The 13,744-nt window shown below is 36.2% G+C and overlaps 3 protein-coding genes across 9 annotated transcripts in view; 2 read left to right on the top strand and 1 right to left on the bottom strand.

Moving 5' to 3' along the window:
• Positions 1 to 537: 537 nt before the first annotated feature.
• On the top strand, positions 538 to 1,374 carry LOC113493198. Its single transcript, XM_026871058.1, has one exon. It carries the CDS (start codon positions 828 to 830, stop codon positions 1,314 to 1,316), a length of 489 nt encoding a protein of 162 aa, XP_026726859.1. The 5' UTR covers positions 538 to 827; the 3' UTR covers positions 1,317 to 1,374.
• Positions 1,375 to 1,410: 36 nt separating this feature from the next.
• Positions 1,411 to 3,696, bottom strand: LOC113493195 (elongation factor Ts, mitochondrial). Of its 7 annotated transcripts, none has more exons than XM_026871048.1 (5): positions 3,614 to 3,633; positions 3,180 to 3,226; positions 2,567 to 2,716; positions 2,231 to 2,482; positions 1,411 to 2,082 (listed from the first exon to the last, which is right to left on the bottom strand). In XM_026871048.1, the coding sequence occupies exons 2-5, from the start codon at positions 3,207 to 3,209 to the stop codon at positions 1,558 to 1,560; spliced, it is 957 nt and encodes a 318-aa protein (XP_026726849.1). In that variant the 5' UTR covers positions 3,210 to 3,226; positions 3,614 to 3,633; the 3' UTR covers positions 1,411 to 1,557. The 7 variants fall into 7 exon arrangements, with proteins under 7 accessions (XP_026726849.1, XP_026726847.1, XP_026726848.1 ...); XM_026871046.1 differs by having other exon boundaries at positions 3,120 to 3,226; positions 3,614 to 3,630; XM_026871047.1 differs by lacking the exon at positions 3,614 to 3,633 and adding an exon at positions 3,509 to 3,604.
• The window catches only part of LOC113493194 (dynein heavy chain 7, axonemal), a 35,386-nt gene continuing 24,846 nt past the window's right edge, over positions 3,205 to 13,744 (top strand). The window contains exons 1-15 of the mRNA XM_026871045.1: positions 3,205 to 3,533; positions 5,004 to 5,238; positions 5,689 to 5,899; positions 6,007 to 6,142; positions 6,371 to 6,537; positions 6,673 to 6,826; positions 7,592 to 7,741; positions 8,092 to 8,283; positions 11,592 to 11,720; positions 11,797 to 12,044; positions 12,372 to 12,593; positions 12,901 to 12,982; positions 13,087 to 13,211; positions 13,317 to 13,494; positions 13,575 to 13,696. Of these exons, the coding sequence (XP_026726846.1) occupies positions 5,013 to 5,238; positions 5,689 to 5,899; positions 6,007 to 6,142; positions 6,371 to 6,537; positions 6,673 to 6,826; positions 7,592 to 7,741; positions 8,092 to 8,283; positions 11,592 to 11,720; positions 11,797 to 12,044; positions 12,372 to 12,593; positions 12,901 to 12,982; positions 13,087 to 13,211; positions 13,317 to 13,494; positions 13,575 to 13,696 (2,342 nt within the window). The 5' untranslated portion in view covers positions 3,205 to 3,533; positions 5,004 to 5,012. The remainder of the gene's footprint in view (positions 3,534 to 5,003; positions 5,239 to 5,688; positions 5,900 to 6,006; positions 6,143 to 6,370; positions 6,538 to 6,672; positions 6,827 to 7,591; positions 7,742 to 8,091; positions 8,284 to 11,591; positions 11,721 to 11,796; positions 12,045 to 12,371; positions 12,594 to 12,900; positions 12,983 to 13,086; positions 13,212 to 13,316; positions 13,495 to 13,574; positions 13,697 to 13,744) is intronic.

Genomic DNA, 13,744 nt, shown 5'->3' with positions numbered 1-13,744 from the left:
GTAATAGCGGTAACAAAGCTAAATCATAAATTTTAACTGTGCAGCTAACATAAGATACAGCCTGGTGACAGACGGACGGACAGACTGGTGAATCCGTATTTATAGGGCTCTGTTTTTCACTTTGGGAACAGAATCCTTAAAAATAATACTATCAACACTTATAAAACGTTGGGGTTAGGTCTTTTCATCCTGTTAACAAAGAGAAATGCCCAGAGCCGGATCTAGAGCAACAAGGGAGTGAAAAATTTATCGCTTTTTTTAGATGACTACTTTGGTGGTGGGCCCCTGGTCATAGTGGGCCCCTGTGCCTTATGGATAATACGGCACTGGAAATGCCAAATTAAAATTAACATAAATCAAGCAGTGCCTAACAGCATGCATTTTCCTGGGCACAACTAACCCATTAATTAAATATGTCATGCCAATTTCTTCGAATAGATTTCCCAACGTAAGATCGTTTAGTTGTATTTGACCTACAATAATGAGCAAAATAGACTAGCTTTGCTTTACCCACTGAAACTTTTTAAATACCAGATGAAGTTGTGCTAGATTAACTTACCGTTATGTCAGTATATTAAACCTACCAACAACACAAGCGGTACAAGATACGCAATAATAAATCGATCCGTCACGGTCCACTGACTATAAAGTGACCCATATTGTTGTGTGTAGCATAGGGAATCTAATCTTTTCTTTTTGAAGTGTGAATTAAACTGAGACCTTTTTGTAATGATCTTTCAAGAATGTATCCGAACATCTTTGCGAGGCGGGAAACAAACGACGGGAGCTGTCATTTCAAATTTGTAAAAACGTAAATTACAGCAATCATGTACACAGATGATAATTCTGATAAAGAGAGTGAATTTGAAGACAGAAGTCCGGAAGATAGTCCGAATATAACAAAAAAATCTCTATCCACTGTCGGCTTCAGAAATAATCCCGAAAACCAAAATGCAAGACCCCTTGCGCTGCGTGCCACCCAATCTTTTACCGGGGCCGTCGAAGAGCTCAGGTTATGTGGCAATTTTCAACGGATTAATTTATGTAATAGGATGAATGTTATGTCTGCACCGAAGATAGCTACAGTCTGTCCATGTGGGTGTCTTCTACGCCCAGCGACCACGGGCCCCTTCAGAACAAGAGAACAGAATACACTAGCACTTCACGTCGTCTCTCCGGAGGTTCTGAGCTACCATGGCTATTGCTTCGAGCCTTACCAAATTGCCATGTTTTGGAAAAAAGACTGTAGAATGTTCTTGTGGAAAGGAAAGGCCAAAATGAAGAATGTTATTCATGCAGACTCATACAGAAAATGATAATAATGTACCTAAACTTATTTAATTTTTTTGTAAAAATTAAACTTTATGAAACATGTTTATATTTTTGAACAAGAAATTTAAAGAGTAACAATTAATATTTAAGCTTTTATTACTTAACAATACAAAATAAATATGAACTATGGATTTCAGATATCATGTAACAGAAATTTAAATGATATACAACTACTTCAAGCAGTTAACATTGCTATTTGACTATGCTATTCTGTAGCAACTTCATTCACTGTAAGGTTTGTACTGTATCTAGGGGCTGCTTTTCAATGCCAGGCAAATTATTTTCAATAGCTTCTCCACAAGAGAATCTTTTGTATTCAAGAATCTCTACTTTGTTTTGGTCTAACACTTCCTCAACTGTATATGAGGGGTCCAATAAATATTCTTGGAAAATTAGAGTGGTTTCATCATCCACATTTTTGGCTGGATGGTCCTTCTCTTTATTACCAATCTTTTTAGGATTCATGCCTACAATATGTTGACATAGCTGCCTGCCAACATCAATTGTATCATCTCCTTGCTTGTAAGCAAGTAACGCGCCATATTTTCCAGCAGAGTATTCAGTAGGAGCAGCAGGGGCCGGATGGGTGTAGCCAGCAATTCTGATACTGTCATTGTTGGCCTTCCAGCATTCAGCTCGCCTCAGGATAGCATTCTCCCCAACAGACCCAATGAACAAAGCTAACATTTCAGAAAGCTTCTTCCCATTTTCGGTAGACAAGTTGGCCAGTTGTTCACTGTCTAGTTCCATCTGAAAATAGAAACAATTATGAGTTGCATTACATATGTAACTTAATGTCACAAGAGTTATAGTAATTCATCATCATCATGAATTATCTAGTAAATTTACTCATTATATAGGTTGGCAATTTTACCTCTCATATTATTAAGATGTTTACCTTTGTGATAGGTCCTTTTCCTTGCATATGAGTGTGGGCAAACTTGAAGCATGCAATAGTGGCATCTTCAATCATCTTTTGGAATTTGTCATTTTTAGCCACAAAGTCAGTTTCACAGTTGAGTTCCACTAGAGCCCCATGGGTCCTGTCGTACTTAACAGCTACAAGGCCTTGAGCAGCTGCACGACCCGCTAGTTTTGTGGCTTTTGCCCAACCCATGGCTTGAGCTTGCTCGTTTAACCATACCTCAGCCTGTAAAATAAATTGTTAATTCTGTAAATTTATATTAATCCCATATAAACTAAGTAGCAATAAATATTGTTTTAATTAAATTACCTTATCAGGATCATTGTTGTGCATTTCTAAGGCTTTTTTACAGTTAGCGATGGTGTAGCCAGTCTTTTTCCTGAGTTTGGCAAGCAGTGAGGACTCTGCTGCTCTGCAGACAGGGGTAAAATGAAAACGCCTCACCAACTGGAATATCATCTGAAAATATCACACATTTCATGAAGTATTATATCACTTGTGTTTGAAAATGGGACAGAATGTATGCCATTGCAAAACAGGTGCAATATCTAAAAATAAGTGGTTAGATATTAGCAGTAGATCCAATTCAATAACAAGAAAAGTTGCACATGCCATGTTAACACTCACAAAAACATATAACTAAACAGGGTCACACTTGTAAAGACTGTAGTTAGACTAGTTATGATATTATCACTTTTTCATTGAGGTTTATCCCCATCCAATTACTGAATGAGACTATTCAGATTGATTCATTGTATGTACTTATAAAGTTAGTCATGACATCATCAGAGCAAGACAGAATCTGTTATGTATACTGAGTGTCTACTGGATGCTGCATGAACATAGCTACAATAGTACCTACAGCTATATAGTCGTGCAATTTACTTGGATTAGTGTTTGATTCCGGCCATATATGAATTACCTTTGAATATGACTCTACCATGAGCTTCATATCAACAAGATTATAACCTATAAACAATAAAGTATCTTAAAAATACAACTGTCATTAAATGAAATAAAAATATTGATTGGCATGGTAACTGGCTATGTGAAAATGAAAACGAAACAATTGAAGATAAATGACAATGTTGTCATGGAGAATCAATATTTCAGAATAACAACTTCGTGGTTCAGATAAAAACAAGTTGTAATTTTAATTTCCTTATTTTTATTCGTTGTGCTTTAGAATTAAGTGTTGAATAACAGCAATTTGTATGGATATAACCAAAAAGTAACTATTTGAGTGCCTACCTTGTAAGGAACCAAGTCAAATAAGGTATTGATAGAATTAGTTAGATATAAGGTTGTTAGAGCTATTGATAAAAAGTACGAAGTAAGTAATTGTTAAGTATTAACCTTTGAAATTATTGCATAAAATATATTATTTTATCCGGAATCCGCTACCACAGCACATCTGTCAAACTAAAATTCGTTTAGTTACTTGTAAGTTGTAACGTTGTAACCTAAAAAGATCTGCGAATGAACAATAAACCTAATCTAATAAAATTAAAATATTAATTGAGATTAAAAAAAGAAAACATGTAACCAGGAAAACGTGCCTACCGACGAAATATCACAGATTTGGATAATTCTACTTTCTGAAATTCTCATTCATAAATTCGAAAATTCTACAAAGTAATACAAGTCGAAGAGCTGATAAAACACGTTTCACATTTATAAATTACTCAAATATTTTTAGAGAAATTTTGGGCATTAAACATAACGTAATAGTGGTAGGTGACACTGACTGTGCGCTTGGAAGTCCGACAAGTCAGATGTGAAAACCCCGCGAAAATACAAAGTTAGGGAATGGCGCCCATATAGTATTGTAGTTTACTAACTGTTAAAAAAAAACAAGACGGTTAGTTTTCACACATATTTTGATTTGCCACTCTACTTGGCTGGTTCTACATATTCTCAATTCTTTATTGCGTACCATATTTAACGTATACACGTTGTTATCTTTATGCTTAATTTAGAGCCCTATCGGGCACGGCACATACTACTATGCCGAATAATTGGCCGATAGGTAAAACCGCCCCTGGAGCTCAGGTAAATTGTTGATGAAGAACCAAAAGTGAGTTAACTATGAAAAGCAATGGCAATTGGTGGAGACGCGATGAATTTTTATTTTTTTATCATTTTACTATTTTACGCTGTTCTTGCATAAACATAATATTGTAAAAAATTTACGGTATACACTGTATTTTTAAAAAAAGTTACTTATGGAGTTTGCCGGTTCTTCTCCATAAGAGTGATACTTTAGAACCGCGCAACTAGAGCCATCACCTTAAAGTTTTGAAAGTGCCTGGAAAACGGCCCACTTGAAATAAAAACTTTTGATTTTGATTCGGTTGATATAAAGTAAATAAAAAATATAAGAGATTCGATGATGAAGTTATTTAATGTACCCGGGGTACTTTAGTACGAATCATAATGTTGAGGCTATTGGACTAATAAATGTTTTCGTTAAAACTTCGTACTCAATATATTGACGGCTTTTTGATGCTTCTTGTAGTAGGTACTTCAACCTTTCAGGCCCCCAAGATACAAGCTTCAGCATTGTTTGATCACCGCCGTGTAATGCAATGAGAATGTTAACTTATGAAACACCAAATATTCTTATCGTTATTCTATTATTTCAATAATTCCTTTAATACCAGACGTAAACTCAGTTTTTAATTCTTAAAAAATAATAAGCTTTTTAATGACTCGAAGGAAAGTTACATGTTTTGGTTTGTTGTAGTCAACGAAAATGAATAATAATAATAAGAAACCGACACGAAAAAAAGGTCAGCCAGGGCCTTCTACATCGGACACAAGGTTGCCCAAGATGCCAAAAATATCGATGCCGGAAGATTTTGCAGTGCGGACGCGGGCCATATTTTCGCTGCCAGAACAAATTTTGAAACTACCCGCACCAGCTTCTAGAGCGGCAAAACTGCAGGCTGCGAAGCTTGCACCGAGGAGAACTTCAAGCGGTATTTATTTTTTATGAAACGGGTAGATGTATATGTAGGTAATAAGGCTTATGGCTATGAATTTTATTTTTCCGTTTTAATGGGCAAGCTGGTACTATTGCTGTAGGTATTGTGGAATGATCTTTAAAAGAACTAGACACTTGAAAATTACAGTAAAACCTTTGTACAAATAATTATTAATACTACCAAGTATTTTTCAATTCGAGTTTGATCGCTCACCATATCTACACTGTGCAGTGGCAGTCAGGTAGTAAACTAAGGGCTGATTTTTCAATCGCCAGATAACTCTTATTCGACGAATATATTTGACGTTTTGACAGCTTTTGTATAGCAAATATGTCAAACGGCCATATTTATTCCTCAGATAAAAGTTATCTGATGATTGAAAAATCGGCCCTTAAACGAATATTAATTCGAATAAATTATTGATAAAATATTGTTAAATTGCAGTAATGCAAAACTTTACGGCAATGAGAAAAGCTCGCGAGGAGTTTCGATTAAAATTGGTGAAATTGATTTGCCAACCTGAACCAGAGGATTCACCAAATTTGGGAGCGCTGCCCACTGGTGAAGAACAAAATATGTTGCGATACTATTATTACTTGCGCTATGGTATTGATACCATTCACGTTGCTCCTTTAGATAACAAAATCATATTAAGGTAAGTCTGTATGTTGCGGGTGCTATCAGTTTAAAATGCGTATCGCTGCGAAAAGTTGCGCAGATCACTATTAACGTATCTACTTATTTATTTTTATACAAATGCAGGGTACACCATCTTATTTCGCCAAAATTGAAGAAATGGAAGGAAACTCTTTTTACGTGTACCGATGAGATGCGCGAAGATTTTATGATGAGCATGAAGAAAGCCATCGTAGATTTCGTGCTAAAAGATCCGAATACGGTATGTTTAATGTAGATATCAAATAAAAGTAACAATGGTCCCTTAAATATTCCAGTTTTATGCCAGTGAACATCTGTCCTGTTCAAAAGCGTTACCTAAAGTAAAGTTAAAGTTTTAAAAAAATAGCATTATTGGGCAAAAAAAATAAACTCCGTAATGATGACAAATTGATCTTTCGGTCTTACTACTTCAAATATTCTTTTTGATCTTCGTTTGAATGTATCACAGGAAGAGTCATTGGAAGTGGATGATACTCCATTGAAGCAAGAGTTGGCTATGAAAGACGACACCTGGAGGAATCGTTACGCGCTTGCGCACAAGCACCTCACGAAGAACCTTCACAGCGTTAACCCTTGTATTGCACAGGTTCTGCAAATCTGGTGGAAACAGTTCAAGTAAGACCTTATATTGAGAATTTTTGAAGTTCCTTTTACGATTCTATACCTCCATAGACTTACCGGTTGTCATTCTGCCGTTCCATTCATGAATTAAGATTCAAAAATTTTGAAGATGATCATTACGTATTTCAGTGATTTAAGGCTGATCAGTATGAAGGATATTCAGACGACAAATGAAGCTTACGAGCTGCAAGACTTTTGTTTTGTGTGCAAGAGACATATTGAAGCCGCGGGTAATGTGCTCACCCATCAATGGATCCCAACCATTCAGAGCGTGTTTTTGCAAGTAAGTGCCTGGTGATCATCATCGGCCTAGCCTTTTCCCAACTATGTTGGGGTCGGCTACCAGTCCAACCGGTTTCAGCTAAGTACCAGTGTTTTACAAGGAGCGACTGCCTATCTGACCTCCTCAACCCAGTTACCTGGGCAACACGATACCCCTTGGTTAGACTGGCTGTCAGACTTTTTTCAGCTTCTGACTATCTGTAACGACTGTCAAAGATGTAGGAATAACAGCCGGGACCCACAATTTAACGTGCCTTCCGAAACACGGAGGAACTCGTTATGACAAAGATGGTCACCCATCCACGGACCAACCGCGTCAAGCATAGCTTAACCTGTGATCGAATCACTTATGCGGTTATAGCTTAGCCACGAGCTCCTCCAAGTAAGTGCCTGGTGATATTTGATTAAAAATATAGTTTTACTTATTATATTATATTAACAGGGGGTCCGGAAGTAATGCAAAGTGTTATTGTGGTTATGACAGTGACAGCGCAATACACGGCATAGGGCGGCGTCTCTTTTTCACAGCCGTATTAAAATATCTTTCAGATGTAGCGATAGGCCCCTGTTTCTTCAGCAATGCGACCTTGATATATATTTAATTTTACTGTTATTTTTAAGTAGGTACGTAAGGGTAAAAAGCTGTGTGAGCGAAAAACTAAAAAAGAGTTGAGTACTCTATCTGTAGACTGATGCTTTGTTGTCAGTTGTGTGAACTTAGCACTTAGTGTTGTAAGTTTATAAAAAACCGTATTATATTTTTCAGGGCAGTAAGAAGAAATTAATACCAGAGCCGAAACAAGTGTCTAAAATGAAACATTTCTACAATTGTTTGGCGTGTATTATGACGTACAATCTTCAAACATTATGTCTGAAATCGATGCAGGAGTTCACTGAATATGTTATGGATGTTGGCGTAAGTACTTAATTAGATATATTAGACTCAAGGATTACCTAAATTTTTATTACATAGAACTTATACTGGCGTTGCAAGTTCAGTTGATTTGTTATTAGGTATTATCTAGAAACTCTTGTTAAGCACTCTATGTTAAGTTTATCATTCATCGCTTCAAACCCACCGAGAGCGTCGTCTCGAGGGTTCGATCCCCGCGTAGGACAAGCATTATGTGATCCACGTAATTATTGTTTCTTATGCAAGTGCTTTATTAAGGGCGGCAGTAGTTAAAAAAATACATATACCGTTTACTTTTATCGAGTTATTGAGTAAATGAAATTGATATGTTATTATAATTATTATTGTTTTAGGGAACAAATCAAGGTTTTATAATCAATTTAGGTTTCCAAAACGATGCCATTGAGTTTGACCCAACGTTTCGCCAGTTCAGAGATCAGTTGTGTCTCTTGTATGAGTATCTGATAGATGCGTGTCGGCAGTCCCCTCGGTTGGAAAGTATTCTTTACCAAGACTTTACGACTAATACGAGGGCTACGTTGAAGGTAATCTACTATTTAATTAGTCTCATTAAAACAATTTAATAATAATCTATATGTAAAGAGCAGCTCCAAAATGGCTTCTACTCTCAACGTATACAATTTATTACGGTCGCTGTTGTTAACTTAAGAATCCGTGCCACGGTATACCTTTGTTTATAAACATACTTAATACACGGTGTTGCTATGTTTATGCACACTGACGCGTTTTGCTCGATGCTCGGAAACATCAGTTTAGCAACTTCTGTTGCGTCGTGTGGACGTGGCGAGTCTGTAGCCAGTTTATAAACATGGCGGCAATCTGGAATAATGATAAAATATTCCAATTAATAGAGCTATATCAAACCAAGACATTATTGTGGGATACCACGATAGGAGACTATAAAGATAAACCTAAAAAAGAGGCTGCGCTTGATGAAATCTCTGAAGCCCTAAATATATCCAAAAGAGATGTGGAAACCAAGCTTCATATACTGCGTACGCAATTTAGTAGGGAGACAAAGAAGGCAAAGAAGAATACTGGTAGAGGGGTATTAGAAAAAAGTAAATGGATTTATTATGAGCCATTGCAGTTTTTATTGAATGGTGCAACCACTTCTGTTAAATCTGATCCTAAGGAGAAAACAGTAAGTAGTCATTTTAAATATAAATTTATACTTTATACCTATTTGCACAACGAGGTTTTCAGTTAAATTTTTGACATATTTGAAATATGCAACTCCTTTTTAGAGGAATAATATGAAAACTAGGGAATATTTCATACAGATAATACAAAAGCAGATATATTATTATGTAGTAGCCCTGTAGCGCACCTGAAAATGTATCGGAACCGCGAGACGCGTAGGTCCCCCCCCCCCACGAGCTATATACTACACACACAGCTCAGTCAAAGCTATAAATACGTGTGTACACGCACACACCCGTATTTCATAAATCTGAACGCACTATTCGATCAATTGTTAACCTTATTGCAACCGTCGTTCGAGAGTGAGCTACGTTTATGTTTGGGTAAGTAGTTCGCTACATAGTAAATGCACGCTCATTTACTATGTAGCGAACTACTTACCCAAACATAAACGTAGCTCACTCTCGAATGCTGTGTTAAATTACGACAGCATATAGATTTGCATGTTTGTACCTGCGCTAGTGATTTACTTGAATGTAAAGTTGTCGATACTTTTAGTCGATATTGATATTTTATTGGGTTCCTGAAAACATGATACCTAAATGAAAAAAGAACACCTTTTCAGAAACTATTTTGGGGGGGTATTTGTGCAGAAACTAAATACATTCACATTTCCCTACTATTTGCGACGGTAACTTCGTTTCACTAACATATTTTTGGGTAAAATCTAGACATAACTTAAAAACATAGTATTACACCTGCCACTGGTACATATCCACGATGCAGACGCATGACAATACTATCGTTTAGAGATATTAAATTCCTTGTCGAGTTACTTCGTCTGACAAACATACGTAGCAATAAAATAGTTGCTGTGATATTTGAAGAAACATGAAATGACCGTACTTTAAAATTTGTTGCTTTTCATAATGTTAAGACAAATTTAGATAATATAATAGTTTAAATTCCATTCCGTTTTCGCCTAAGTTTCGATATTTTTATGAAACCAGCTACAACTCTGTGTACTCACACAACACAACATGCCCGATGTCGATTGCGAGCATATTGAGGTAATATACTCAAACAGACCACCACCCCTCCTTTTTAATATTTCTATGGAATATTCCTTATTAATAATAAACATTATCAGGGACTATTCATACGTTAAATCTCATCTTTTTATTTTTGCTGAGAGTCTAGAAGCAAAAAATTAAAAAATATATATAAAAGGGCATAATTTACAGTTGGAATTGGCGACGCCATCGACATCAGCAACAGCCTCAGCGAGACCCCCAACCGGTACATCTTCAATGAAAAGGAATAAGACGGGAGTACATATGAATCGAATGAAATATATACCTAAAATTATAAAACGTGTGAAAAGGCAAATTAATCCAGAGGAGAAGGATGCATTTGATACGTATGCTGCTTATGTAGCTGCAGAATTAAGAAGTGTCGAAGATGACCGAGCCGTCACACAAGCAAAATACCATATTAATAACATACTGTACAAATTGAAAATGGGACAATATAACACAAGCTACGGATATGTAACTTGTTCTCGTTCATCATCCTCACGAAGCAATGGTCAAGATAGTGATACGTTGGATGTGCTGGATGATAAATAGGCGTAAAACAATGAAATGAAACAAATGAACGCAGATGTACTGAACCTGCTTTACGATCTCAGTGGTTAATCACAATCACATATTCTCAATTTCATTATTTTGTATTAAAACTCGTATTAAAACTATTAAATACATTGACATGTCGTTTATCTTCCTTTGGTATTCCTGATAAAAATAAAAGTTACTTAGTTTTTTTTTATATACTTAATAATTAAGTATTAATTAGGTGATCAAATGTTTACAAAAGTCAAATTAAGCCATGTGTTGATAAACTGTTTATGACGTTTTTCTCTCAAGTTGACCATAAACACTTTCTGACCGTCCACATTACCAGGTGCCGCTTGGATGTCTCACTGATGGTTTTACCCTTTTTACATAATAGCTCAGGAGTGTTCCTAGAATAAAAGGGCTTTCGCGGACTACATAGGTTTATCAACTTCGTCAATTCGATGGGTCCGTCTGGACTCATCTATGAGAATAGAATCCAGGTAGAAGGACCATAGTAACTCGCGCAACATAGTCCACACCTGTTGACTTTTACTGATAAACACGTTTCATAAACAATGTTTCGTCACATTTGTTTATGAACTGTTTAGTTTCAGAAACAGTGTTTATCAACAAATGTAGCCTATCTTAATCAAAGGCTAAGAGCTTATTTAGACGATGCGAGGAATATCATACAAGTTGAAATACATTGCGCAGCCGGGCAGCTCGGGGATCTACTGAGATGTAAGATCGCCAGCAATGTATTACAACTTGTACGATAATGTCTCGCGTCTAAATGGCGGGTCTATTGACTGGTTTTAACTGTCAGAAGATCATCTCTTACACTTACTTATATTACCATAGAATTGATTACCTACTCTGAATACAGAAAACGATGCAAACTCATCCGAATATATTATAATTATTAATTAATTTAAACAAAGTTTCAACACTTGAGCAAACTGTCGCTAAACTAAAGTTTACCATGTACATACATGGGGCCTAATTATTACACTATAATATGTTATCAGAAGACGTAATTATGTTAAATAAATACATATAATATGTGTTCGTAGCCTATCATAGACCCTGACCTCGTGGATGCTTATAAGGCTCAAATCGCGGAACTGATTGCGGACCAAAGAATTGGCCCTGAACTACGGGTTCAAGATTTCGACGACTACGTGTGTTTGCTGAATGGAGCGGTAAGCTCGATAACAGTAACTGTCGATTAAGCTAATCTGATATTTTCCCAAATAAACGGTTGGCTTTGTTTCACAGTCCATTGCAGAGGTAGAACAATTTATTAACTTTCGCCCAGAGAAAACTTTTGAGGAGTATTGTGAGGAGTCAGTGAAATACGTGGACCTGGCGCGAGAAATTCCTTCGAAATTGGAAGGGACTATCGTAATCGGAATATTTCAAATGCAGAGGGGAGAACTTATCAACTCGTTACGAGCAGCTGCGACGAGATTAGCTAACACTCTGTTGCGTAAAATGACTGAAGATTATCAATTGATGATAAAAGCGTTAGTATTCGTACAGCTAGGATTATATATGCTACATTTAATATAATATATAGTATATATATTCGTATATAATTTATATTTTAAAGAAAACATGGAATATTGCGTAAACTCGCTTAATAAAAAAGGTGATGCGTTTTCCTTAAACAAAAAAAAAACTTAGTCATAATTGTAGTCTATTCAATCACCTTTCTTGACCGTTGCTGCCCCACTGTTTCTATATAAGCCACAGAAAGAAGTTTTTTACATATCCTTATATCTTGTAGAATATTAAGTATATGGCTGAGGTAATGGTATTATTATTCTATTCCATTCAATTACTTTATGCAGTATATACGACGAATACGCAGTAATAGCGAATACCTTGCTTACTCCGCCGGCTGATACGGCAGCATTGATGGAGCTGATGGCGTACGTGAAGAAAGTGGAAGACACGATCCTGGCGGAGATGGAGGAGAAGCTTCGCAACGTCATGAGATACATCGTCTTCCTAGGAGACTACACCACCTTTACACCACTCGAGTTGAAGGCGAACAATCAGACCTTTCACTGGTAATAATAAAGATGTTTCGTTACTACTGTTACTGTTGCGCTCAAGCTACCACTGAATATTGAATTTCCAATAAGTGTGTAGAAAAATGCTTAAGAGAATACGAAAGTTGGCATCGTAGATCAGATATAATAAAACAAAAATCTCTCCAATTATTTTTATTTTGCTGTGGCCGACAGGGTAACCATAATTACACCATCCATAATTGTTTCCATATCTTATTGCTATAAATGACTTGATTTCATTAAAACAATATGTGCTTTTTTGAAACAAGTCTAGATGTGAGTAACATTAATGGTTTACTTCAAGGTATGCACGTATGCCTGGTATAATTGAAGAGTCGAAGGCTATTTGTGATCAGAAGAAGTTGGAATACCAAGAACTATTGAAGGTAATAAAACTAATAGTTTCTTCCGCAAAATTGGGTCACATGTAAAAATTAATTAAAAATGCGTTTTACTATGTGGTTATGATAAATTCCTTTTTTTATGTTAGGTCCGCATTGCCAAGTTTATTGATGACTTGGAAATTTATGAAACACAAGTTAACGAAGTGCAGTATTGGGGAGATATTAACGAACTGCCTAAATACGTGTCGAGGGCAAGGCATTTAGATGAAAAGTAAGTAAATGTACAAAGCTTTACCTCAGCCTGTAAAATATGTGCTTGATTCGTTCGCTTTACAATTTTGAGCATCTATATCTACAAGTGACGTCATATACACAGGTTATCAAATGCTTTGACGAAAATCGATCAGTTTAACGAAGAAGAATCATCGTTTGGTTGGGATCTATCTCAGTATCCAAAAAGAAAAGCTATTTTTGATAGATTAGTGCCCTTCAAAAGACTATTCGATGCGGGATATGATTTCCTTGAGAAGCATAACACCTGGATGTCATCTAAGGTTAGAAAACCTAAATTAACTTATACTTGGCTTGGCTTTAATTAATGAGTTTCGATAATAATTTGTAAGATTTTTCATAGGTGGGTAGTTTTGACCCTGAAACTATTGAGGGTGACGTCAGCTATTACTATAAGATTGTGTACAAATTGGAGAAATCGTTCGCAGAAGTACCAGAGACGCACCGCCTAGCAGTGTCCGTACAGTGAGTATCTACTGATGCCGTTTGATTTCAATATAACTTGTATTTTTT

The sequence above is a fragment of the Trichoplusia ni genome, chromosome 4 (genome assembly GCF_003590095.1).
Source record: "Trichoplusia ni isolate ovarian cell line Hi5 chromosome 4, tn1, whole genome shotgun sequence".
Classification (NCBI taxonomy): domain Eukaryota; kingdom Metazoa; phylum Arthropoda; class Insecta; order Lepidoptera; family Noctuidae; genus Trichoplusia; species Trichoplusia ni.
This window is presented reverse-complemented; position numbering and strand designations above follow the sequence as displayed.

Bases quoted from the DNA above. Each gene is read 5' to 3' on its own strand.
- LOC113493198 (XM_026871058.1), top strand. From the start codon at position 828: ATGTACACAGATGATAATTCTGATAAAGAGAGTGAATTTGAAGACAGA.
- LOC113493195 (XM_026871046.1), bottom strand. From the start codon at position 3,209: ATGAAGCTCATGGTAGAGTCATATTCAAAGGTAATTCATATATGGCCG. The intron at 2,717-3,119 runs GTAGGTACTATT...TGATATTTTCAG, and splicing joins AATTGCACGACTATATAGCT to ATGATATTCCAGTTGGTGAG. The intron at 2,083-2,230 runs GTAAACATCTTA...TTCTATTTTCAG, and splicing joins GAAAAGGACCTATCACAAAG to ATGGAACTAGACAGTGAACA.